General features: G+C 46.9%; 1 protein-coding gene across 1 annotated transcript in view; it reads right to left on the bottom strand.

The window, feature by feature from the left end:
- The window catches only part of LOC138498459 (fibrocystin-L-like), a 1,772,245-nt gene that overhangs the window by 1,477,075 nt on the left and 268,388 nt on the right, over positions 1 to 26,782 (bottom strand). The window contains exon 9 of the mRNA XM_069622209.1: positions 17,668 to 17,720. Coding sequence (XP_069478310.1) covers positions 17,668 to 17,720 — 53 coding nt within the window. The remainder of the gene's footprint in view (positions 1 to 17,667; positions 17,721 to 26,782) is intronic.

Here is a 26,782-nt window from a genome sequence, read left to right as displayed (position 1 = left end):
AGGTAAGGTCTTCTTTCTCTCCAATTCTCTCTTAGCAGGTGACCCAGAATGCTGACTGGCGTGGCTGAAATCCAGATGCAGGAGCTGACACGGTGAGCGTCCAGCTGCGAGGATCAGAACAACGCGAAGCGTGAGTTGCTGATCGGGCGTGGTTTAAATAGCTTTGGAAGAAGTTCCAGGTATGTATCCTTCCACCGATCAGGTATGTATCCTTCCCCGACCACACCCAGGGGAAAGTAGTCCCACAGGTAAAGTAGTTCCATTCAGGCCTCAAGAGGGCCTGGATGTAGCAGCATGGTCTGCATCAGGTAAGTGCACATTAAAACACTTGAACACATGTCTAGCTTTATGAGCCTGGCGCCTAAGGCACCAGGACAGGGGTCCAACATGAGCCTGGCGCCTAAGGCGCCAGGACTGTGTCCAAAGGGCCCCAGCTTGGGCCCGCTGGCACTTCCCTGGGGGGAATGATGCCTGCCTCTGGGGTTGCTGGGTCGGACCTGGCTCCTTGGAGGTAGGCATCATGACAGTACCCCCCCTCAAGGCCCCTCCCAAGGTTGTTCTCTCCGGGGGTTTTGGCTTGTTCGGAAATCTCCGGTGGAACCTTTGTATTAATCGAGGTGCGTGAACATGGTTACTAGGCTCCCACGATCTCTCCTGAGGTCCATATCCCTTCCAGTCAACAAGATAGAAGAGTTTGGACTTTAACACCTTGGAGTCTAAAATGTCTTTAACTTCGAATTCTAATTCCCCTTCAATTTGAACTGGGTCTGGAGGCTTGGACAGTCGCGTCCCTGGTTGTACTGGCTTCAAAAGTGATGCATGAAAAACTGGATGAATACGCATGTTAGACGGTAAATCCAGTTTAAAGGCCACGGGATTGATTATAGCCTTGATGGGATAAGGTCCTATGAATCTGGGATTGAAGGTTCGCGGGCCCTTGAGGGGTAAATGTTTCGTTGCTGGCCATACCTGGTCTCCTACTTGGTAAGGAGGAGTTTTACTTCGGTGCAAATCAGCGTTTTCTTTATACTTTTTCTTGGCTTGCTGTAAATGAGTTGCAGCTTCTTTGAAGGCTCGGGTTATTGTGGAATGCAGATGATTTACTGCGGGCATTTCCAGGGTCAGGGGTGGATCTAGATCAGAGGTCCGAGGATGGTGACCATACAAAGTATAAAAAGGAGTTTGTCCGGTTCCAGAATGCACTGAATTGCTGTATGCATATTCTGCGATCCAAAGGATGTCTTTCCAATTTAACTCGGATTGGTGTAACATGCACCGAAGATATTGCTCGAGAGTCTGATTGGTTCTCTCGGTTTGTCCGTCAGTCTGGGGGTGGTGGCTGGTGGATAACCGCACATCTATTTGTGCTAGTTGGCAACACTTCTTCCAAAAATGGGAGATAAATTGACTTCCACGATCCGAGACTAATATGGAAGGGAAACCATGTATGCGAACTATATTCTCCAGAAATTCCTTGGCCAAGGTGGAAGCTGAAGGCAAACCTTTTAAAGGGATAAAGTGGGCCATTTTGGAGAATAGATCCACAATTACAAGGATAGTGTTGTAACCAGCACAAGGAGGCAGTTCAGTTATAAAGTCCATTGGCAAGGTGTGCCATGGTGCCGCTGGAATATCCAAGGGTTGAAGTAGGCCGGCTGGCCTTTTCTTTTGACCCTTGTTTTGGGCGCAAATTCCGCAAGACAATACAAAAGACTTTATGTCTTTTCTCCAAGAAGGCCACCAGAAGTGGCGTTTGATTTTTTCCTCCGTTTTAGTGATACCAGGGTGTCCTTCCATTAATGATTCATGATGATGGGCAATAACAAGTTCTTGCAATTCTTTACTAGGCATAAACAACCGCTCCTGGAAGTAGGGTAAGTCATCCTTAACGGTGTAATGAGGACCCTTTTGACTCCATTCCAGTAAGGCTGAAGAGTCTAGAAGTTGTTTTACTTGCGTTTGGATGTCCTCAATAGTTTGCAATGAAGTTAGGCCTAAGATTCTTTGTTCAGGTATCATTGGCACAGGTTCTAAACTCGAATTGGGTTTTTCCATGCCAATCCGGGATAAGGCGTCCGCTTTACCATTCTTGCAGCCAGGGCGATAGGTAATTACAAAATCAAATTCCGCAAAGAATAGAGCCCATCGGAGTTGTCGTGAAGATTGAGCTTTGGCCGTCTTTAAATACTGTAAATTTCTGTGGTCCGTAATTACGGTGATGGTGTGTCTTGCCCCGGGAAGGTAGTGACGCCAAGCCTTGAAAGCAGATTTAATAGCCAGTAACTCTTTGTCGGTAATTGCGTAGTTGATTTCAGGAGGAGAAAATTTCCTGGACCAAAAGGCCACAGGGTGTAGTTGGTTAGTTTCTGGGTCTCTTTGCGACAGGACAGCTCCCATGGCCGAACTGGATGCGTCGGTTTCCACAATGTAAGGGAGATCTGGGTGCGGGTGCTTCAATATAGGTGCAGAGGTGAATTTGGTTTTCAGGTCCTGAAAGGCTTGTTCGGCCTCAAGAGTCCATTCAAAGCATTTGTTTTTCTTTAGGAGAGCTGTGATGGGTTGGACTGTTCGGGAAAATTCCGGGATGAATCTTCGATAGAAATTGGCGAAGCCGAGCATGCTCTGAACTCCCTTCACTGAGCCAGGAGATGGCCATTTGAGGATGGCGTCCACCTTTCGCGAGTCCATTCGGACTCCTTGAGGTGTCAGGATGAATCCAAGAAACTCCACTTCTGTGGTATGAAAAACGCATTTTTCGAGCTTTGCAAATAGTTTGTGCTGGCGCAATTTCTCAAGAACTGCCCTAACATGTTTTCTGTGATCGGATTCTGAAGAAGAGTACACCAGGATGTCGTCAATATAAACAATGACACAGACGTCGATAAGTTCCCGAAGAACATCATTCATAAAGTACTGAAAGGCGGCAGGTGCATTGCACAAACCGAAGGGCATCACCTGATATTCGAAGAGCCCAAATTTGGTGCGGAATGCAGTCTTCCATTCGTCGCCTTCTTTTATACGCACCAGGTGATAAGCTCCTCGGAGATCTAACTTGGTGTACACACGAGCGTCTTTCACCTGGTCGATAAGCTCAGGGATCAGGGGCAGAGGATAACGATTCTTAATCGTTATTTGATTTAAGGCGCGATAGTCTATACATGTTCTAAGGTCGCCCTCTTTTTTCGGCACGAAGAACAGAGCTGAGGAGACAGGAGACTTGGACGGGCGAATAAAACCATTGGCTAGGTACTAATCTAAATACTGACGCAAATGTAGGTTCTCAGGTTCCGTAAGAGCATAAATCCTAATACAAGGTAGTTGAGCATTGGGTACCAGATCGATTTGGCAATCATAAGACCGATGGGGAGGTAACGTGTTAGCCTGTTCTTTCTGAAAAACGTCTTGGAATTCTTGGTATTCTGACGGTAGCTGTACAGGGGTGGAAGTTGCTGAGGCTAGACCCATAACTGGATTTCTTGGGTAACAAGTTGGTTCACAATCAGGAAAACTTATCTTCTTTGCTCGCCAGTCAATTCTGGGATTATGTGTTTCTAACCAAGGAATTCCAAGAATTACTTGAAATTGTGGGGCCTTGATCACATCAAACACGATTGCTTCCCGATGTCTATCCTGACCCACCAGTGTCATTTCAACAGTGGAATGCGTTACAGGCCCTGAGGCTATTTCGGTTCCATCTACTGTAGTAATGACATCTTGGGTTACTTTCGGGCGGAGAGGGAGCTTAATCCTGGAAGCCAATTCACGGTCTATGTAATTTCCAATAGCTCCACTGTCGATGTATGCTTTTATAGCATGCAACAGCTGAGGCTGTTTTGGTTCCACGAGCACCATTGGCATGACGAAATGCGAGGTCAAAGAGTTTGTTTTCAAGCTCGGCAAGCGGACCCCTATGCTTGTCGGGCTAGGTCGTTTCCCGAATCAGGTGTCAATAAATCGTTATCAGTGGCTCCAACCACCTTCTTAGGTGGTTTAACCGGACAATTTCGAAGAAAGTAACCGGAAGTCCCGCAATACAGACAAAGTTGCATTTGCCGCCTTCTCTCTCGTTCCTTCTGCGTTAATGGTCCTTTAACACCGCCGATTTGCATAGGTTCGGATACGTCGGTACTCTTGGAGTTAGCGTGGGTTTTGCTCGGTACTCGGGTTTCGTACTTGAACCGATCTGCTTTTCTATTTTGAAGTCTGTGATCAAGTTGAACCACCAAGTCTATGTAGTCTGCGCAGACCTGGGGTGGATCTACTATCTGAGCTAGAACATCCTTAAGCTCTCCGCGCAGGCCTCGATGAAACAATGTGATCCTTTTGTTTTCTGGCCATCCAGTTTCCACAACCAGTCTATTAAAGGTGGCAACGTAGGACAGGAGATCCTGATTACCTTGTCGTAAGGATAGCAGTTCGTTATCAAGGGCCTGTCCTTGAGAGTGTCGAGCAAACAATCTTTCCATGCTGGCCTGGAAACCCTGAAAATTCTGGAGAATGGGATCATCCTGATTTACCAATGGAATAGACCAATCGGCAGCACTGCCACTGAGGTAAGATAGTATAAAGGCTACCTTGGTCTGGTCGTTAGGGAAGGCCCCGGGTCTGCATAGAAAGTGTAAACGACATTGGTTCATAAAGACGGCATATTTCTTGGGATCCCCCGCAAAACGTTCAGGCGGGGCCAAAGGCATGTGTCCAGGTAGATTGATTTGTACCGGGTTATTCAAACCCATTGATGTGGAAGTACCTCCGGAATTAGGTAAAGGAGTGTGCCCTGCCTGGGCCTGCAATAACCTTTTGGCCAGGTCATCCGTTCTTTCCTTGGATAGGATCAGTTCTCTTTTGAGAGCGTTAGTCTCCTGGCGGGCTGAGTGCACTTCTGCCCGTAATTCCCCCAAAAGCTGGGCCAGCTGATCTGTCTCGGAAGTCTCCATAGCGCCCGGGTGGGAAATTGTGGGTTGTCTTCGCGTTCTGTCACGCTCACCTGATTCCCACGGAGGCGCAGGTCTGGCTTCGAGTGCTGATGCTTCTTCAATGGTGAAGCGCAGGACTCTGAAGATGGACTCTCTGGCTCGCAGAAATATTCCCCTGTGTGTGAAAAGGAAGTATTACCTACTGACGGAATAATGCTCAAGCCTCCCACTCCCTTCCAACCCTCCACGATACCCTTCCTCGATTCCCCGTGAAGTCTCACCTTAGGGTCTGGAAGGATGAGTTCTCCATCCTGCTTCTGATGCAGGGGCGCGTTGAAACCCAGTTACTTCACTGGATTGAGGTTTGATGGGAGTTCAAATAAGCTTGACTATTCAGGTAAGGCGCTGTAAGAGTTCTGTAGCAAGTTCAAAAGTTCAAGCTTAATAATAATGTTCATTTGTCTTATTGCAGCAAGCGCTAACGCTTATGTCTTTTTCCCCTTAGGGGCCGGGGTTCGGAATGCCGGAGATATGGCGCCGACCCGAAGTGAAACGTGCAGTTCCAGTAAATGACAGGTAAGTTCTGGATGAGCGTTCGGGTAATGTCTTTGCATTCGCTCATTCAATATCTTTGTCTTTTTTCCCCATAAGGGCCGGGGTCCAGAATGCCAGGAAGCGGCAGGACCCGAAATGAAATGGGAATGACCCAACAGGTAAGTCTTAGAAGGAAACTGAGCTTTTCCTATTCCCTTCCTTCTCTCACCTTGTGTTCTTGTCTTTTTCTCTCTAGGCTCTGGGAAGTGGCTGCGGATCCGGATGATCGCTGCAGAATATGGAGGTGCCCAGGAAAGGTGAGTGAAATGCAGCGCTGCAGCGAAATGCTTTTAAAATGATGTCTTCCCTTTCAGGATTGTCGGTGTTATGTCTCCGTGATGCAGCTTTAGCAGGTAAGGTCTTCTTTCTCTCCAATTCTCTCTTAGCAGGTGACCCAGGATGCTGACAGGCGTGGCTGAAGTCCAGATGCAGGAGCTGACACGGTGAGCGTCCAGCTGCGAGGAGCAGAACAACGCGAAGCGTGAGTTGCTGATCGGGCGTGGTTTAAATAGCTTTGGAAGAAATTCCAGGTATGTATCCTCCCACCGATCAGGTATGTATCCTTCCCCGACCACACCCAGGGGAAAGTAGTCCCACAGGTAAAGTAGTTCCATTCAGGCCTCAAGAGGGCCTGGATGTAGCAGCATGGTCTGCATCAGGTAAGTGCACATTAAAACACTTGAACACATGTCTAGCTTTATGAGCCTGGCGCCTAAGGCGCCAGGACAGGGGTCCAACATGAGCCTGGCGCCTAAGGTTGGCAGGTGGTCCCAACAGTACAGAGAGAGAAGCTGAAGAAGCCGTGCAGTGGAGTTTGGAAACCTGAGGTGCAGAAGGAGGGCATAAATGGGAAGTCTGACCCCGAGACCTAGGAGAGGTCTTAGAGATGTATCATGGGAGCAAGAAGTCCAAAGAAGGGTACATACTGTGAGCAAGATCTGGAAGAATCCTTCCAGGAAAACTTTGTATTTTTGTTGCATACAGTTGGACATTTGTAGATCAGCTTTGGAACGCTTTTGTTGGCCACAAGTAGGGACATTTTGGTTTAAACATGTTAAGCCCGGAGACTAAGGGTTTGATAGAATTATGTTTTAGATCGTACTGTTGCCCACTTATTGGCCCATTGCTTTGCAGGATAAGGTGCCCTTAGATGGGCAAGGAATAGAAATAGGATATACACTTTATGATTTTGTGTTGGTGAACCTAGAAAACCCCACTTTGTGTTGCTCAATCCCAACACAGTTTTATTAGATGCCCCTCTTGTTCCTGTAGTCATTTGGCATAACCCCTTTCCTGATTTAACACAGAGCAAACCATGTTTCAAGCTTGTCCCTTACCTGTGTCACACTTATCATTGCTGAACCTCACCATATATCCAAGGCAAATGCATTACTTGCTGCGCTATCACACCAGTGTAAAAATACAGTTCTAATGAGCAGCCACTGACCTGCGCTATATTACAGGGCATTGTCTTGCTGCCACTGCTTTGAATGCTTTGTCACAGATGCCAGACAACGTCATTTATTTTCAAATTTGTTTGTAGTAAGCAATTAGTGGTAAAAAAATAATTGTGCATTAGTTACAGGTATGCATTTTGCTTACTTGTTGGATACTATCAAAATAAGCAAGCAAAACAATCAAGTCAAACAACTTAACAACAGTTTTCCACGCATGTCAACTGGGTCTTAGTGGTATCCGCTCTGTGGTCAGGTCCGGGGCAAATACCAACAATATACCAATCCTACATAGCAGGGCTATGGTAACCAGATTCCACTCAGTCTGGGAGTGTTGGATTATTAGAGCTGGCGATAAGGCAAAAAAAGAAAGTAAGTGGCTTATCATCTAAGGGGTGAAACATATCCCATACAAGCTGCTTCCATGACTCATAAGTTCCACCCGAAGCAGCGTCTAGGTTCTGTGCCGACCTGGCCCACACTCTGGTCTCCGCCTCAGCCCAAGTTTCAAAGTCCCTAAACCAGCGTGAATATTATGGACCCCTAGCCAACTTTCAGGACATGGCAATGCAACGCTTAACAAGGATACATGCCATATCCATAAAATTAATGATGTGCTTGTGTTTACTATTTCTCGGGTATGCATATAGCAGGCACTCCAATGGATTCCAGGAATATCTTGTGACCCCAGCCTTCCTACATGCCTGCTCAACCCAGGACCAAAGACCCTGCACCGTAGCACAACGCCAAAACATGTGTATCAGATCGGCCCAATCACTCCGACACCAGGGACAGGTTTACTGTTCACCTTTATTAAATTTGGCCACTTTACTAGGTGTCATATAGGTGCAGTGAAGCACATTTATTTGGAACAAATTGAAGCAGGCGTTCCTGGACACATCCTTGGGAAACCTGAGAATACGTTCCCACTCCTTCTCCCCAATCTTTGCTCCTAGGTCTGGTTCCCAGCATGTTTTTAGCTTGGAGCTCAAGGGATTAGGTCTATCCAATACAGTCTAGACACCGGTCGCCAGCCATCCTCAAGAGAATACATTAAGACCAACAGCACCGTTGCCACTGGTATCTCCGACCACCCAGACCGTTTTTGTTTAGCCACCCTGTTGTTCTCATATATCGCAGGAACTTCCCACCAGGAAGTCCAGTTTGCTCAATTATAGTGTCCAGTTCTTTAAATTTACCATTTTTGAACATGTCGCCCCAGGTAGAGACTCCTCAGCCCTCCCAACATCATGCCACTGCGTTCATCTCTGTTCCTGCATACATCTGCCACTATCGGTACATCGGATCTCTGTTCCTGCATACATCCACCACTATTGATACATCGGGCGAGTAAGGGCAGTCTATCTTCAATAATTTCTCTATGCCACACCTTCCTGCCCAAGCTGATTAGTAAGGGTATAGTGTCCAGGCAATTCAATGGTAGCCATATGACTTCTCTGAGGCGGGCAGAGGCCACCAGCTGCTGTAGCAGTAGCGACTCAGATGTAACCTCATCTGACAGCCATTTCGTCACATAACTAAGTTGTGCCGCCAAGTAGTAACATTCCAGATTCGGGAGCTGCACACCGCCCTCCTTATATGGTAAGCTCAGCTTTGCTAGGGAAATCCTATGATGAGATGGGCCCCACAGGAAACCCCACACCAGAGAGTCCAGTAAGCGGAAGAAGGAGACATTTATATAGTGGTGGATAATGGTAAAGAAGTACAAGAATCTAGGCAGAACAATCATCTTTATAATCACTACCATCCCATCAGCGAAAGTGGGAGCCTAGACCAAAAGGACATTGACCTTCTCAACCCTTGTATCACCCAACTGTGTTGCGTGTGTGTATGCCTTCAGGCGTGTGCATGATGTGTACACCTAAGGATCGGAAGGCACCCACTTGCCACCGGAGCCCCAAAGCCTCAGCCTCAACCCCACGAAGTTCTGCCAATGGAAAAATGCAAGACTTCTCTCTATTAAAAGATATCCTGGACAATTTAGCAAAGTTGTCCAATACTTTCATGATTATTGGTAGGTTGTGTTGCGGCTCTCCTATATACAGCAGGAGGTCGACGGCATACAATGATATTAAGTGTCTAGTGCCACCAACCCAAATGCCGGCCTCTAGAAATTCTTGGCCTATGTAGACCACTAGGGGCTCTAGCACCAGTACATACAGCATGGGTGATAGCGGGCATCCCTGTTGCGTTCCCCTTTGAATGTCCCACACCACTGACACCTGCCTCCCAGATTTGACTCTGGCAGTCGGCGATGTGTATGGGATCCTCACCCATCTTATAAACTGTTCACCGAACCCAAATCCCTACAGTGCTGCAAACAGCCATTCCCAATAAAGTGAATCAAACGCTTTAACCCCTTAAGTGGCAGGCTATTATTGAAGTATATGCAAAAAGGGACGAGCATACTCGTCCTTAGCAGTTTAAAGGTTAATCACATCTAGCGATACTATCACGCACTGGTTAGGGCATTCATTGGTCTGTGCAATCATGTGTTGCAGTCGGCGCAAATTCAGGGTGGTGCTTTGGCCTGGAATAAAACCTGTCTGGTCGCTATGTATCAGGCCGCAATCACTCTGCGGAGCCGCCCGGCCAATATCATTGTCAATACTTTCATATCATTACTGAGCATTGCCAGGGGCCGATACGATTCTCATTTATCTGTGGGCTCCCTGGTTTAGGTATCGGGACCACCAGGGTTTCCCGCATGCTTGCCGGGAGTGCACCATTAGTGTAGGCTTCCTCAAAGACTTTGAGCAACACGGACTAGTGTCGAGTTATATGTTTTGTAAAATTCAGGTGGAAGTCCATCACTTCCCAGAATTTTGCTTATAGCAAGTGAAGCAATCGCATCACGCACTTCTTCTACAGTGATGGGTTGGACTAATGTGGCCTGCTGTGCATTCTCTAGCTTGGGAAGGGCCATAAGCGAGAGGGTCTCCATTAGATCCTCTTGGGGAACCTGCTCTTCATGACTGTACAGCTGGGAGTAAAACCTAGCAAAAATATTGTTGATTCCAGATTGTGTCCTGCATATACTCCCATCTTCCTCACGCAACGCAGTGGTCAGGTGCCTGGGGTGTTCCTGCTCACACAGCCGCGATAACAGCCTTCCCGGCCTATCCCGCTTAGCATGTGCTCTGGTGGTTCTTGAAACATCATCGAATTTGTATAACCTTTCCAGCGCCTCAAGGCAGCGGTACTGGGTTTTAGCCAGCTTCTCTTCACTCGATTGCAGACCCACATTCTGGGCCTCGGATCTCATCTTCTAGAGTTTCCAGTTCCACCCTCAGCGTTCTTCTGATACCCCCAGCACTAGATATTACATCTCTCCTGACCATCACCTTCAGGGCTTCCCACTCAGTGCCCCACTCCTTAACGCTGCCCACATTATGTCGTAGAAACTCTACTAGTGTCGTCTGCAACTTGTCTCTAAAGACTTGGTCAATCAGTGCATCCGTTGGCATATGCCACATCGGAATGGGGGGGTCTTAGGCTCCCTAGATTCCAAGCAACCACCAGAGGGGAGTGGTCTGATTTTGTTCTCCCCAAATACTCAGCCCCACACATATCAGCCATCTGACATCGCCCAACAAAGATGTAATCAATCCTGATGTGCAGGGCATGTGGTAAAGAATAGTAGGAGTAACCCCTACCCTCAGGGTTCAGTTCTCTCCATACATCCACTAGATCCAGGTTGGTCAGTGCCACATTATGTGCAGTAGAGGCAGACGACGGACCTCTCTGGGGAATAGAGGATATGTCAAGCACTGGATCCCTAACACAATTACAATCACCTCCCCATAAGAAGAAGCACTTCCTATGATGTGTCACCTGGTAACAAAATGTGTGAACGTGGGATGGAATGCCATGATTCGGGAAATAAGAGTTAACTATGCACACCTCAATGTGGTCAATGTAACCCCACAAGATGAGGTACCTCCCTTCCTTGTCTGCCTCCATCTCCAGCAGCTGGAACGGCAAAGTTTCATTTATCCAAGTGAACACTCCTCTAGCATATTTAGAGTATGCCACCCCATACCCATCCCCCCCAGAGCTCACGGACCCTCGCCAGTTCCTCGGTCGTTAAGTGGGTCTCCCGAAGCAGGGAAATTGATATCTTACGTGTCAGGAAAGATTTCACCCTATTCCTATGTAATTACATGTCCTAACCCACACACGTTCCAGGTTAATACTTTAATGGGGGCCATATTCTAGATATCTGCCTACCCGCCTGTGCACAACGTCATCAACACCTCCCGCCCTTTCATAATAGACCTGAGATCCTGCGTCCGCCTTCAATGCTCCACAACCCAGCTCCCACCCGACCAGTTAAACCTTATGAATAGCATACGAACCAGAAAGCGTGGAGGACATAAAACCAATAACACAACAAACCAAACAATATTAACTCGCCCAGCTACTGCACGGTGTGTACAGTGCTCGGTCGTACCCGTATTATTAGGGCCTATCCAGGCCACCATGTGTCGAGCAATGGGTGCTAGCAAAGGGCCAGCCACCCACCTACGCGTAGAGCGTTCCAACAAGGCCATTAGTGGGTAATCAAACGTTGCCCCCATCGTATGCAAGGTTATTTGTTCAGACAGACATAGATTTCTCTTATCACACACAGCACAACAAGAGTCTTAGAATCAAATGTATCAGGTGCACCATTCTAGAGGGTGACCATCAGGTCGTAGTCGCAAATCCAACGCCCCTCTTTTCACAGGTGGTTCTTTACATCAGTTAATGCTACGTGGGATGCCCGGGTATCGCAACTTCCAAACTCATGTGACCTATCTCAATAATGGCACACATGGGATCAAGTGTTAGGTTCGTCTCTGCTAGCCAAATTGTTGTGTTCCAGCTACATGTCAGCAGCTGCAGGTGTTTCAAAAAAGTGTGCCCTGCCTTTATAAATTATTTTGAGCCTAGCAGGATATATGAGCATGTATGTAGTATTGAGGTGCCTGAGTCTCGCCTTGACCGGCACAAAAAAGTTCTTGGCCCTCTGCACCTCCGGTGTGTAGTCTGGGTATATGGTGACTTTAGAGTTGTCTCTGTGGATCTAATTGCCTTCCCTGGAGTGTTTCAATATCACCTCCCTATCACAGAAGTTCAATATTTTTACAATGACAGGTCTGTGATGACAGCCCAGTGGGTGCCGCTTCTGTAGCAAGCGGTGAGCACGCTCAACCGCAAAACCTTGCGATAAGTTCCCAGGTCCTGCTCCCTGCAGTAATAAGTTCTCAACATACTGAGTGGGGTTTGAACTCTCGAAGCCCTCTGGGAGACCAAGCAGCCGTTCATTGTTTTGTCTGGCCCTCCCTTCGGCATCCTCAGCCCGCAGCTCCAAAGCAGTGTTCCTTCTCTCCAGATCCCGAACCCGAGTCTCTAGGTCCTTTGTAGAGTCTCTCGTTTCCTTCAGCTCCTTCTCAGCCGTCGTAACTCTTTCGGCTAGTTGTCGCACATCCTGTCGTAACAACTGAATGTCTACCTTGACCTCATCTATTTTCGTCTCTAATGAGGATCTCAGCGCAGCTATTGCATCCAGTACCAGATCTTCCTGTGAGCCTGCTCCAGATACACATGCCTCTGTTTGCATTGCCGGTGCACTGTTTGAGAGTTCACAGGACTTACCCGTATTAGCAAACAAGTAGATAATTGTGGCTTTACTTTTACCCTTAGTCTGGGACATTATTCCAAGTGAGGTCAAAGCAAATGTGGATTCAGGCTTCAGCAGAAATCCAGGCATTCAGCCGGCAGCAACAGGAATTCCAGGAACCACCAGACAAGAGGGCCACCCAGTGCAGTCTCCAGCCCCCATGTGGACTGCTATGCACGCTCCCACTGACCCAGCAATTGTAGCACAGCAGCCAGCAGTGACTAGAATCGTATCTTGGTCAGTGCAGGGTATACTCAGCAGTGTAACAATTGAATATTAGCTCTGCCACAATGCAACACTTCCTTCTCCCTTCTCAAGGTGCTATACTATAGGCATCAGCTGGTCAGAGATCAGGAGATCAATGTTTGCCATCAGGTCTGTTGCTTTCCATAAGCGAAAGTGAGTCCACTCCTCCCAGTATCTGGGGTGCTGATAGCCGTGAGTGACAGATCCTAACATCCAAGACTCCAGAGATTGCCAGTCACATGATAGCCAGCCGTTCCCCCAGTCCAACCTCCCGCTCTGCATATCTACCACCTCAAGCGGCTGCTGGGGAAGTCTGTGAAATCTCACTGTGCGCACACCTCTTCCCTGCACCTGTACGCCCTTTGTCAGCACGATCAGGTGCCTTCACCTTATGACCTGTCCAGGGCCCCAGGCCCGCACACGTCAAGGCCCTCAGTCTTATAAACAGCACTCGCCTCACACCAAGCACGCAATACGTGTGCTACCCAGAGGCCCAGTCGTCGCAACAGAGTAGAAGCAGTCCCGCTCCTACCTTACTTGTCTTTCATACAGAGCAGGTGTGCAGGATCAGTACCACCCACCAACCACACCACAGGTGTCCTGCTACTACCTGGATCCCACTCACATCACTTGCAGTCTCAGCATGAGGAAGGTGCAATGTCCGCTGCACTGCCAGGTGCCAGGTCTCCAGCTAACGTTCAACACTTACATAGCTTGTTATGGGTCACAGCGAGGGCCTTGATAACGCTGCCGCCAGCTCCAATCACCAGGGGTAATTCAGGTGGAGTGGGTTCATATGGGGGGAGAACTCTAATTCCACATCAGGCAGGTCTGCAGCGTAGCAGTATTATTTCAGTCCCCTGCCGTGCCTGCTACGGCACGTCAGGTCTTTCAAGGAAAGTGGCTGTCACAAGTCGCTCTTACCCGGGCCGCTGCTCAAGCAATGGGCGTCAGCCGGCGTGCCCTCGCCCCGCTACAGGTCCCAATTCGATCCTCGCCAGAAGATAAGCACCCAGTCAGCCGTGCATATCTGCTCGCCGCCTCTCCGTTCAGGCATCCGCCGGCACCAGCCTGCCAGCTCTGCAGGCAGGACAGCGCACAGGCGAAGGCACAGCATATACCTCCGTCCGGCATGCGATTTTCATGAACCAGCCAGCAACCTAGGTATCCCCCAGTAGTGGACACCCCAGAGAATTACTTAGCACACAGGCCACGCAAGGTGTGGAGTGCAGCGCGGCAGTGTCTGCGCCCCTCCTCCTCCTTCTCACTGTGACGCCGCTCTGGCCGCCATCTTCCTCCTCATGGGCCAGTTTTCCAGCCGCTTGTTCTCCACCAAACAAGTCTGATTTAGGTCAGGACAACGCCTCCCAGCAGGACGCTGATATCCCCTGCAGGTTGATGTCCTTGCATGCGGTTAGATTTACCTATTACCGCCGAGTAGCAGGATCAAGTAAGGATCACGATGGAGCTCTGTAAATTCACAGCCTCACCACATGGGCTCAGGCCACGCCCCCCAGATGCCAGACAATATAATGCTTGCAATCTTCCTTACATGTTTCAGGTTTTTACATTTGAATGAAATGGAAATAAAGCAATTCCTTTTACAAAGTTACATCGATAAAGCCAGTACAAGATGGCATAGAAAAAGGCAAGACACATGTGAGAGGACCATCATTTAATTATTTAGTACCTTTGTGTACATCTGTTGGACTAAAATGGATCCCCTTTGCGGCCTCACTCATAGCAGAAGTAGCCAAGTGATGGGATTGCTAATGCTAATGCTGGGACCCAGCAACACTCTAAGTCCCCTCCCTCTGGAGCCTTCTAACCTTAATATGTAAGCCTTCTAATAGTATCCATATATTTGAAACCTATTACTGTAATTACTTTTTGTGCAGCGCTCTGTTGCTTCACAGCTAGATTTATCTCATATAAAAACCATTATGCACATACAACCATACTTTTGGGAATAATGATGAGACCTTTTTTGATCCCTATGCATATCTCCTTTCTTTACAAAACCAATGTTCTTAACGATGAGGGTTTTCCTTAATTTTTTATGTTATGTGTATTGCTCCTTTCTTCGCCTGCGGAAAGTGTGATTTTGCTAGTGGGCGACCACTGTAACATCTCTACGTACAAAGCTTCTGCAGTGTTATGCAGAATTATATGCAGTACCCTTTGGGAACACCACACACAATTAAGACTACAAGTGACAGTACAATTTCACCGTTGGTACAAGCCTGTACTACACAGTTAAAGTGGTAGCAGTAGCGGAGCAGCCAGACTTATCTCAAGAGTAAGTGAGCAGTATCAAATAGTTACACAAAGGACATCAATTACTATGATTCAGGCAAACACTGACTCAAGGTTTTCAAGTAAAAGAATATACATTTATTTCACTCTTGAGTTGTATAAGATTACACTATTATAAGCAGTCTAAAAATCACACTCGTAATACACCACACCACTTCCCTTAAATTCCAGACAAGTTAAACTCACAAAATGAAGTGGGAGCAAAATGGCACTCCAGAAATTTAAAGGGGAGGGAAAGACAAAAGTTAACAGAAATGGATCCACACCAACAGGTAAGTACTCAGGGCAAGCGAACAAAAGAGACTACAATGGTAAAATCAGACAGAAAAGGCTTAGTCCCAAAGTCAATGGTTCAAAAGTCTTTTGCTCAAGAAAACAAAGTTCAGGGTAGTTCGCGGTAAAGTTCGTGGCGTGGTTTCCGGACGAGGTTGGTTGGTAGAAAAGTTAGTTCAAAGAGAAGAGAAGGACAAGCCCTCTGGTTGGAGAAAGATTTCAAACACTTTCACCGTGGCTGAACGAAACGCACAACCGGATTTGCACAGTACCTTAAAACAGAGAGGGAGCTGTAGCTGAGGCAGAAGTTCCTGGTAGTTCCTGCAGGCTCACGGTTCCTGAGGGGACTGTCGGACTGATCAGAAGTAGGAAGACCGGAGGGTACTGCACTACCCAGGGAAGAAACCAGCAGCAGAGCAAAGCAATGAATAAAAGGTGCGCTCTTTAAAACCCAAGCAGGGTCCGACCTTCCTGGCTATCCGGCCCACTGTAGCTCTGTACAGCGAATTCGACCAGAGGAGGGGTCCTGGCTTGCAGTTTGGGTGAACTGGTTGGTCCCACCAGCTCAAGGGAAGAAGTTTCCTGGAGGATCTTCACTGTCGTTGTATTCTGGAGATTCGGACCTGCAGCAGGGCTTCACCGGGTGGTTCAGTCATTGTAGGGGTCCTCTTCTTCCAGTTCCTCGTTGGTTCTTTCGTTCCAGTGGTGACTCTGCTCTTCCAGTCCCAGAGACCTGCTTTTTATGCAGTTTTCCCCCATTCATACAGCCTGGCTGTCAATCACACAGCAGGGTAGCAGCCTTTGCAAGGCCAGTCCCCTTAGCCAATCAGACAGAAGTGCGACTTGGGTTACCAGGGTAACCCATGGCAGGGGTCCTAAAACCCCTCCCTCACATCCTGCCTACCCAGACTCTCAGGCACCTAAAGGAGGGCTTCTGTGTGGAAGCCCGCAAAAAGGCGATGAACAAAGGGACCAAACCTGGTTTGGCGTGCAGAGTAAAACATGAGAAAGGCTTTAACAAAAAGAAATGGTGAATAAACCCGGCCGGAGCCAAAATAAAATGTATTTGGTCAAGCGGGTTTATGTTTGAGGCTAATAATGGCCTAAAACATTACCACATTTATGTAAAAAAATTGCGGTAGAAATGTTAGGGTAGATACCACTGCCATCAGCCACGTCTTAATGTAAAGGAAGCAAAACAATGTCCCAAGAGGCACAGACAAAAAGGGATAGGAATTAACCCTTTCCAATACTCCATGGAAGATGGGGTGTACTGGGTCTGTGGTTTAAAGTGACTAAGGTAAAGTTAATGGCAACTTTACCCTTTTCTGGGGGACTGTAGTCAGCCCCAGAAAATAGAGTCGGTGGGAAGTCTAAAAGACAACCCTGTGTCACTGCACTAAAGGTGCTGTGTAACAATAAACATAAACATAAACACACATGAAAAATATGGTGCCCTGGAGTAGGTGAGGCTCCAGTGCCCAAGATCACACAAAAAGTAGAAACACACATAGCAAAGCACATGTAAGAGTGGGAAAAAAGGCTCACACTCTTACCAGGTGAAAAAATAAATCCTAGAAATCCAGCAAAGCTGCCGAGGGACTCAGTAGGTAAGGGAAATCAACCATTCATGACAATTCTCCCTACCAAACCCCCGCCCCCACAGAACAAGAGTCAGGCACTTGCACCCCACCCACCCGAAGCTCCCGCACCTCTCAAAGCATCTAGCAGAGGTACCCATGTCCACCCCCACATGCCCACAAGTGTAAGTAACACTGCCATGTTTATTCAGTTCTGTTGCCTTGCGCAATCTTGCTGTAATTCAGCATGAATTGTTTGTACTGCTGTTTATTTGTATATATGTTACTTGCCAAATCATATCAGTGATATAGAAAACTGTTATCTAGTTATTTATTTATTTTCGCATTTTTAGAGTGCGCAAAACCCTCAGGCATCAAGGCGCTTGTTAAGCGAGGGGGAGCCGGGAGGGGGGTGGCAGGGAGAGGGGAGCAGGGGATGTAGTTGGTTACAGCAGTTCAAGCCAGGCACGTAGTTGTTGGCAGGGATGAAGTTCAGCTGTTAACTATGAGGCCAGCACAGAGTCAATGAATAAGACAGTTTTCAGTTGTCTTCTGAAAGGCCAGTACTATATCTATAGAATTATCATAAAAGTACTTCTTACCGACATAGGAGCCAGACATTTTGCAGGTAACCGTGTCAGTGCTAAGTCCATATCTAAAGAACAAAACATAAACATGAGAAACGAGTTAAGCGTGTTTGATTTGGGGCAGTCGAGTTTGACATGCTCCCCAAACTTTTATCAAGAAGTCAAGAAAGGCACACATTTTGCATCAATAGGGTTGATCTTTAAATTACACTTCTAACATGTATCAGGCAACATATACACACTCATTTTAAATGGGCAGAACAGGAAATGGAGACGTAAATGCATGACGTAATGAATTTAGGCCTCCATGTCCTGCTCTGCCCCATTTTCGTGCAGAAGGGGAACGCAGGATATACGATCTCTGAAGGGCTCATCACATCTTGTGTGAGCACTTCATTTTATTTTTTGCATGAAATTTTCATGTAGGAGTAAAACAAATGGATTCCCATGGAATTCAAACTCCGTTTTAGCACCTGGTCAATACCAGGCGGGTTCCATAGGAATCTATTAAGAAACGCCGCCTTAAAAGCGTATTAGCTTTTTCACCGAAATGGAGGGGAAAATGAAAAGCGTAAAAGCAAGTTTACGCCTCTTTTACTCTTTCCTTCTCCCCATCTGCGTTCTGATGGTTTAACCTTTCATGCTGGGGTCCCCTCCCCCAATTTCCATTTAGTACAAAATGAGGTTGATAATCCCATATCAATTGCATTATAGTAGCTGTGCTATCCCAAGTCATCTGGCTGAGGTGCCGGCACATTTCTTCTATCTATTATGTGCTTAACTAAAACACCAACAGCCTCCTTTTAAATGAGTTGGGGTGTTTAATGAAGGCGTTAACACCCCACCACATTTTCCGGCACTGATCAGATGGAGATGAGATGTGCATTCTTCCTCGTCTCATTAGTGCATGTCGCTGTACGCCAACATGAGATTATGATGCAGGCGTACAACAAATTGATTCCTATGGGATCCCTGGGATTTGCGCCTGTTCAGGGCCAGGCAGATCCCATAGGAATCTATTGTAAAAGCAACCTGTAAAGTGTATTTGCCAGTGGCGTAACACAAAATTTGGGGGCCCCCCTGTGAGCCACGCTTAGGCCTCCCCAACCTCCTAAACAAAGCACAAGGCTCCCCCGACCTCCTAAACAAAGGACGAGGCACGCCACACTCGGGCCCAGCCGAGACCACCACGCATGCGCAGTGCGCAGTGTCAATGATGATCATGCTGCTGCAGGGATACTCAGGGACCGCGCTGGGTGAAAGATCTAATTATGATTTTTAATCACCTAGTGTGGAAACAAAGGGACGGTACCTGGCTCCCTGTGGGAAACTCATGGTGACAACAGTAAAGACAGACACAAGTGATCACCGTTCAAGGGTGTTTATTTAAACTGTATGCAGGTTGGAAAAACGCCCAATCTAAACCTAAATCTAAAATGTAAGCAAGCGTCGATCATCAAATGAAAATAAGGCAGTCCTGGTGGCGTCATGTCAAATAATAAAGACCTATATTAAGAAAACGTTGATATCTGCTGCAAGACACTTGTACTATTGTTTGCAGTCTTAAACTTTCTTCCATGAAGGTTCAGCGGGCCTGGGACGAAAAGGGCAAGGTCGCTTCTCTCCTCGCCACCCTCTTGCTTCCTGCCGTCTTTCTCCTTCTCTTGAACTGCCACGTCTGGTTAGCCGTCCCGTCGTGCTGTCAGCCGTGCTCGTACTATGCTCTGTTGCTCCACCTTTTATCCCCGTGGGGAAGGGAAAAGGCTGTCAGGTGTGTGTGGTGTTGATCAATTCCCTGACTCTGCCTGAGCACTGTATTGGGACATGTCAGGTAAACGGCTCTGGTGTTAGTCCATTGTCTGATGTGTCGTGCAAAAGTGTTTGTATCGGAAAAGGAGAGGGCGTGGTTTTGAATGTCCTACATGGTAGGATGGAGAAAAGGTGTCAAAAGAAGGGGAATACCGCATCTCATCCGTCAGTGTCCCACTCCCACTCCCCGAGGACCCCCCATCCAGTTGATTCTCCCTCACTGGTCCACCCCCAGGAACTGGATCCAAAAGCGATGGCCGTGTCCTGGCCACCTGTCTGACAGATCCCCAGGGGACTACTTAGGGGTCTCGAGCATAGTGAGGGTGCCTGAACCAACTAAAAGGTGTTCACTGGGGTTCTCCCCTGAGAAAGGTTTTGAATAATGTGTTAAAATTGTGCATTACACAGCACACTTTCTGTGAAAAATTGAGCAAAATGCCGGACAGTTTGCAGTCGGTTTGGTAGGTTGACACATGAAAAAATCCAATTGATGCAAATCATCAACAGTGGACGGGAACATTTTCCAACATATTTTCATGTTTTTCACAACAATATATGCCAGTATAAAAAACATTTTTAAGCTAGCTGTGCCCATACAGTTCCATGCTGGCTGTACCAATATCTTCCAAGTAATTTATTTTGTATATAGTTTAAAATGCACTTTATAAAGACTCTTTTGGTATATTTGTTAAGACTTTGTTGTTTATATTTTAAAGAACTCGTTCTATTTTTACAGGACTCTTTTTCATGTTTTTCGTGGCGATATATGTAGCATGAACTGAGGCTCGGACACCAAGTATGTTTTAAGCGTTTTCAGTAACCTTTATATACAATGGGCCTTATTATGAGAATGCCAGTCTGGTAACAATGGTGCCAGTAAGCTACCGGCACTGTTGTTAACGGACCGGCACGCTCCGTGTACTGCGGGCAGGTGCTGCCTCGCCCGCCATTTTCCAGCGCCTGGCTTCAGGGACCGCCAGGGCTGTAATGCCCCGGTTATTCCCTAAAGTCAGGTGCCGGAAAAAAACACGACTCCTGCGGCAGCCTGCCGTTTTTACCTGCGCGGCTACTGCCAGAGTCGTATGGAGGCCCAATGTATCAGTATGGTGGCAAAACTCAATAAACAAGATGTCAGGTCAATGTTGGCCCGAAATGACAGGTACAATGTGTGGAAAAGGCCAATCTCTGTCAAATGAAATGTTCAGTCTCACCTAATCCCATAAAGAAGACAATGCAATACAAGGAAGCTGGCAGGTGCAAAGCAAAATTGTTCAAAAGGTTCTTTCAAGTCTAACAAAAGACAAAGAGGTGACTCAATAGTTCCCTCCGTAAGGATGATTTAATGACGGGCTGGGCAAAACTGTCAAATTCTGTTCCGCCCGGAGCAGAAGCGAAATCTGTAGAATTTTGATCCATTTCACCGCAATCCGCTGTTCCGTCACACCTCCGTATCGAAAAGAGTGGTGTGAAGTTTCTCATGCTGCTGTGCAAACCTAGCAGGAATCGAAAACAGCGGCACAAAGTTGCTTGTGTCGTTGTGCAAACCAAGTACAAATCAAACAAAAAGCTGGGCGAGGTTTCTCGTGCCGCTGCGTGAACCTAGCACGGTTCAAAAGATCGGTGCAACGTTTCTCGTGCCACGACGCAAAACTAGTACGGATCTAAAATAAGCCTGTGCAAAGTTTCTCGATTCACTGCACGATACTAGCACGGATCGTGGAAAACTGCAAAGTCTCTCGTGCCACTTCACAAAACTAACATGGATCCAAAAAGACCCACAGAAAGTTTCTCGTGCTACTGCACAAAACTAGTACAGATCAAAAAAAGACCTGCACAAAGTTACTCGTGTCACAAATTTAGCATGGATCGAAAAAAGACTTGCACAATGTTTTTTGTGATGCTGCGTGAACCTATCACTGCTTGAAGCTAGCACATATAAAAAAAAACCTTGCAAAGTTTCTCGTCACACAACACGAAACTAACATGGGAATCAAACAGCACGCTCTGCGTGATACCGCACAGAACTGGACGAAATTTCAGTGGTAGCGGAACCCTCATGTCGATTTCGTGGAATGGGCGGAAGCGGATTCCAGTGCGGAATACGGACTTTATGCTTTGGGAGTGAACATTTTGCTCATCCCTAGTAATTACCCTGGTGTCGGACCAGTGGGGGTTTTTCACTTGGCTCAGAGGATAGGTTTTGTCTGGCCTTGCACCCACAGCTCTCAGTCAGACAGATGTTTTTTGGTGTTCTCTAGCTCACTGCCTCCCAAGGGGTTTCTTTGGGGCACTCACTGATCAAGTCAAGAAGGTCATCCTGCCCCAAGATTTGTCTGACATGGGGGGGTTCAAGTGGGGTACGTTACTTGGGAGTGGTGGTATCCAAGGACAAACAAACATTATACATGGATAATCATGAGGAACCTTTACAGTCATTAACCACTAAGCTACAGCTGTGGACCAAACTCCCCATTTCCTTATACGGCTGAGTGGCTCTCCTTAAGATGATAGTCCTCGATTGTTTTGGCAACATACCCCTCTGGCCCGGTAAAATTTTCTTTAGAAAACTTCAATCACTAATCACCACGTTTATATGGGGTGGGAAGACAGCCAGGATGAAATGGATCAAATTAACTGAACCATTCTCGAGCGGTGGCATCTCAGCCCCGGACTTCGAACTGTACTACTTAGTGGCTCAAGCGCAATTTGCCAAGCACTGCTTCGACCCAGACGATACGGCTGCACATATCCCTATAGATAGATTTGCAGCCTCCCCCTCCAATGTCTGATCGGTCATATTTGGTTCCAAACACAAAGACTCCTGTGAGTTTGATCCAGTGAGTGCCACCGTCCATGCATGGTTTAAGATATACACAAGGATTGGACTAGAGATCCCATAACACCCAGAAATCCCATTGTGGAACTTCCCCAATATTACCCCCACGTTTGATAAAGCACTGCAAAGGTTGTGGGATCCGACTAAACAGTTTAAAATGCGAGATATGTTCCCAGAAGGTGTATATATTGAACTGAAAGATTGTGTGGACGCGATGTGAGGTGGGCAACTCAAACGATTCCATTTCCATCACATGAAAGCCACGTTTGCAGCTAAATGGCCAACCTTCCCTGCAGAACCCCCTACACATGAATGCACAAGGACTATAACAGCGACCGATGGGTGGAAGAAAGGGGTCTCGATTCTGTACATCCTAGTTCAATCACACTCAACCTCCTGCAACAATATGAAAGAGACCTGGGAGCGAGACCTGGGGATCACACTGAGTGATGAAAAATGGCTCAGATGCTGTCAGCTTACTAGATCAGTTTCCCTAAACTCCAGGTTGCGATTAATTCAATTTAAAATACTTAATCAGCTACACTTTTCCCCTGTTAAACTGTACAAATTTGTGGAGGGCTGCACAGGGAATTGTCTGAAATGTGATGCACCAGACGCAAGTGTGTACCATATGTACTGGTCGTGTCCCCCGGTGGCAAGGTTCTGGGGCGAGGTTGCAGAGATCCTGGAATGGATCACGTCTATTCCTGCATCCCCTTCCCCACTGAAATACCTGTTTGGAGATATTGGTAAAATGGCAGAGACTACTAGACGACTATTTAATGTGGCATGTGCAGTTGCTAAACGCTGTAAGTGCTGGAAATCAGTAAATGCACCCTGTAAGGAAGACTTCCTCAGAGATCTCACAATGGTGAATGAATGCAAAGAGCAATTTGTGTTAAATGTGCTGGCAACATATTGCCCCAAAGATATCTGGGCTCCCTTCAGAAGCTACTTATGTAATATGGTATCGGACAATGATCTTACACCCCCAATGACACCTTGAACAGTAAGACAATGCTTGATGTGCTTTGAATGTCGACTTGTTGTAATGGTTGAAATATACTGCTGAGTCTGTGATGCTCTGTTTCAATGTAACTCTCTTTAAATAAAGTTAAAAAAAAAATAAGGTCATCCTGCTAAACTGGACCAAGGTTGGAAATTCCAGGTGGGTCTCGTGCACCCTAGTCACATCCATCTCTGTACTGCCCTGTAGAACAATGGGGTAAACACTCATGGCCCCCAAGAAACGAGCAGCTTTAACACCAAACACATCTGCCTGTTTGTACACTTACAACCTCACCTCCAACAAAAACCCTTAATCGGAGCCCTAGAGAGAAATTGAAACCCCAGAGATCTCACAAACCTTAAATATCTCCACGCCAACCATATGATCCAAATTTGGAGGCCAAAGCTCCTTACTATTCCACCACCATCGCTGCAGACTCTAACAGGAGCAAAGCCCTCTTCAAAATAGTAAAGCATTGTACCAAGTCCTCACCCAACTCCAAGGTGCCAGCGACTCAGGGAAAATGTGACAAAATCAGCAACCTTTTCATTGCAAAAGTAGACACAATCCAACAGACCATCGAATCAACTTTGCCCAGCATTAGGCACCTTGCACACCAGCAAGCACACTGCCCCTCTGGGTCGAATTTCCTCCTCTCTCTCCCGGATCATCTCAAAATGCTTGCCTCCTTCAAACCTACCTCCCACTCTCACTATATCATCACTGCCTCCATCATTGAACAATTTAAAAGTCTAGCGCTCAACGCACTCTTCAGCATCATTAATGCCTCCTACACTAAAGGGTTATTCCCAGACACCCTCAAGACTTCTCGCATATGGTCTCTTTTGAAAACATGTAGCCTAGACCTAGATGACCTGGCCAAATACCACCCCTTACAAAATTCTATCACTAAAATCTTGGAAAAAGGAGTTGCTTCACAACTACCCACCAGAACAAATACACCTCATACAAGGCAATCAGTCTGGGTTCTGCCCCAAGTGCAGTAGTGAGACAGCCACCACCTAGGTGGTGGACGATGCCCTCTCAATCAAGGATAAGGGTCACTCAAGCCTCCTAGTCCCCCTTTTACCTCTCGGCTGCCTTCAACACCATCGAACCACCCATCTTCCTCTACCTCCCCTCTGACATGATGGTATTGTGGAGAATCCTTTGGGTCCCCCACTGAAGCCCTGCCTAAAGTCTCAATGGCCAGGAGAGGGCAGATGCTACCTGATCCCAATCCTGGGGGTGGAATACTGCGGGAGGATCACCTGGGCGGGGACAAGGCCCAGGGTTGGGGGGTGATAGAGAGGATAAGACACAGTATTTTTACCTAGAAAGGGACGCTGTTGTTACCAGGTTAAAGGAGAAATTGGCATATTTTTGATTTAAAATATCTTACACTCCTATAAATTCCCACAGTATAACCCAACAAAGTGATATATTGGAAGAACCAGTCTTTTGCCTCCCTAAATATATATATCTGCCTCAAGGCCAAAAGTATACCAAAAGGGATGATGGAAATGCGGCCATTCTTATTCCAACTATCTGTCTTACAATTTTCCTTCTAAAATATTAAGGGAAAAGAAATATTTTTAAAACCATCAGTGGAGTAAGAAAACCACAATGCCTTGAAAGGGACTACATGTCCCAGAAATCCTCAGAAACTGTGATGAAGAAGAAGGCTAAAGAGGCCTACAGAAGTAGAGAACAGGCAAGCAACCCTAATAGCCTCTGCCAGTGTCAGGCAATTAAGACTGAGGGTCTGCACCTAGAGCCAATTAACCCACCTGAGGGGCATACAAGGCTGCTGCAGGAAGGGGTCCCAGAGAGAAGCTGTAGCAGGAGCTGGAAGGATGCCAGCAGCAGTAGGAGAAGAAACCAAACTGAAGGCTGGCAGTTCACAAGGAAGTGTTAAAATGGAAGGGACGCCAGGGCAAAGAACAGGCAGATTTTACCAACAGGGTTGGAGTTGGTCCTGTGCTCACAAACCCTGTATGGCTGTGGCTGCAGTGGAAGAGACTGGAGAAAGCCTGCAGTCTTTCCAGGTGTGCCTGATTGTCATGGGTGCAGAGTCCTGTGTTTTACCTCAGGCCTTTGTGCAGAAGTATGCTGAGGGAAGCTGAAGAGAGGAAGATTCTCCTTTAATGAGGCCCAATCGAAACAACCGTGCTGAGGAAAGGTGTGGATCCAGAGAGTGCCCATAGTAGCAGTAGCAGAGGATAAGAAGTTGGGAAGCCTGCAGCCGATGTAATATTGGAGCTGGTAAATGAAGGACCGTACTCCAGAGCAGCAGAAATTCCTTGCCGGTAACTGTAACCAGCTGAACTTCATTTTGTGTTGAAGCTAAAGCAAATGAAAGTCTTCATAGTGGGAAGGCTTATCAAACAAAGGGAAATGCATCATGCGCTTACCCAGCAATAAATGAAGTGTTTGCGTGTGAAAAAAGTCTTTCTTTTACCATTGTTACTTAGAAATCATTAACCGGAGCAGTCACGTAACTCCTATTAACAGGGAGAACAGTAACGGTAATGATCATGTAAGCAGTGGCAGACTTTCCCATTGAGCTACAAGGAAACATTACTTCAGAGAGGTCACATATGCATTATTTTATTTCCCGATCATTGTTAAACACGAAAGCGGTCGTTGTAAAAGCGAACAAAAGTATCAAGCTGAAGTTTACCATCAAGAAGTCATTTAGTGTGCTTAAAAACAATTGCGAAGTGAACGTTAACTCTTGTAACCTCCTACTTTTAAGCATTGCAAAAGTTGCTAATGTTGTAAAACTCAGAAGATGTACAAGCTTTGCCCAAGCCAATAGGAAAAACCTTTCAAAGAAGAAACCAGCCAAAATAAGAACTGAAGCACGTTGTTTTAAAGTTGTTGAAGCTAATTCTAACCCAGGGTCTTCTGATACAAGAGTGACAAGGTCATATAAAACTGGGAGAGTGGCATTACAGCTTTGAGGTAAACTTTGGAGATACAGAGGTGCCCATGAAGCTGGGGAAGAGAGCTGGGTGCTAGTCACACAAAATAATCATGCATCTTTAAAGCTGACACTGTGGCAGTCAGAAGCTGAAGCAGATTTTGTGGTAGCTACAAGACTTAGAGGAAAGGCAAAGTGGCTGCCCATTCTGGTAGAAGTTGAAATAAGAGTGCATTGCGAACCTGTAGAGGTTGAAGGAGCTTCTCCCTTAAAACGTAGAATAGGTAGGGAATCCCCTGGCAGAGTAGGGTTAGTTAGGGTTATTGTATTGTTTCATTTCCAAATAAAATGTACACCTTGAAAACTCTAGACTCAGTTGTGAGTCTCACATTACTGATTCCTCACAGTATTCACTGGCACTGTCCTGAATTGGTTTACGTCCTACCTCTCGGGCTGGCACCAGGCCATCCAGATGAACATGTTACATTCTGACCAATTTCCACCCTCCTTCAGAGTCCCCCAAGGCTCCATCATCTCACCGAACCTCTTT

This window comes from Ambystoma mexicanum, chromosome 5q, assembly GCF_040938575.1.
Source record: "Ambystoma mexicanum isolate Mex_15411 chromosome 5q, UKY_AmexF1_1, whole genome shotgun sequence".
Classification (NCBI taxonomy): domain Eukaryota; kingdom Metazoa; phylum Chordata; class Amphibia; order Caudata; family Ambystomatidae; genus Ambystoma; species Ambystoma mexicanum.
The sequence above is the reverse complement of the archived record's forward strand: the minus strand, read 5'-3'. Positions and strand labels throughout refer to the sequence as shown.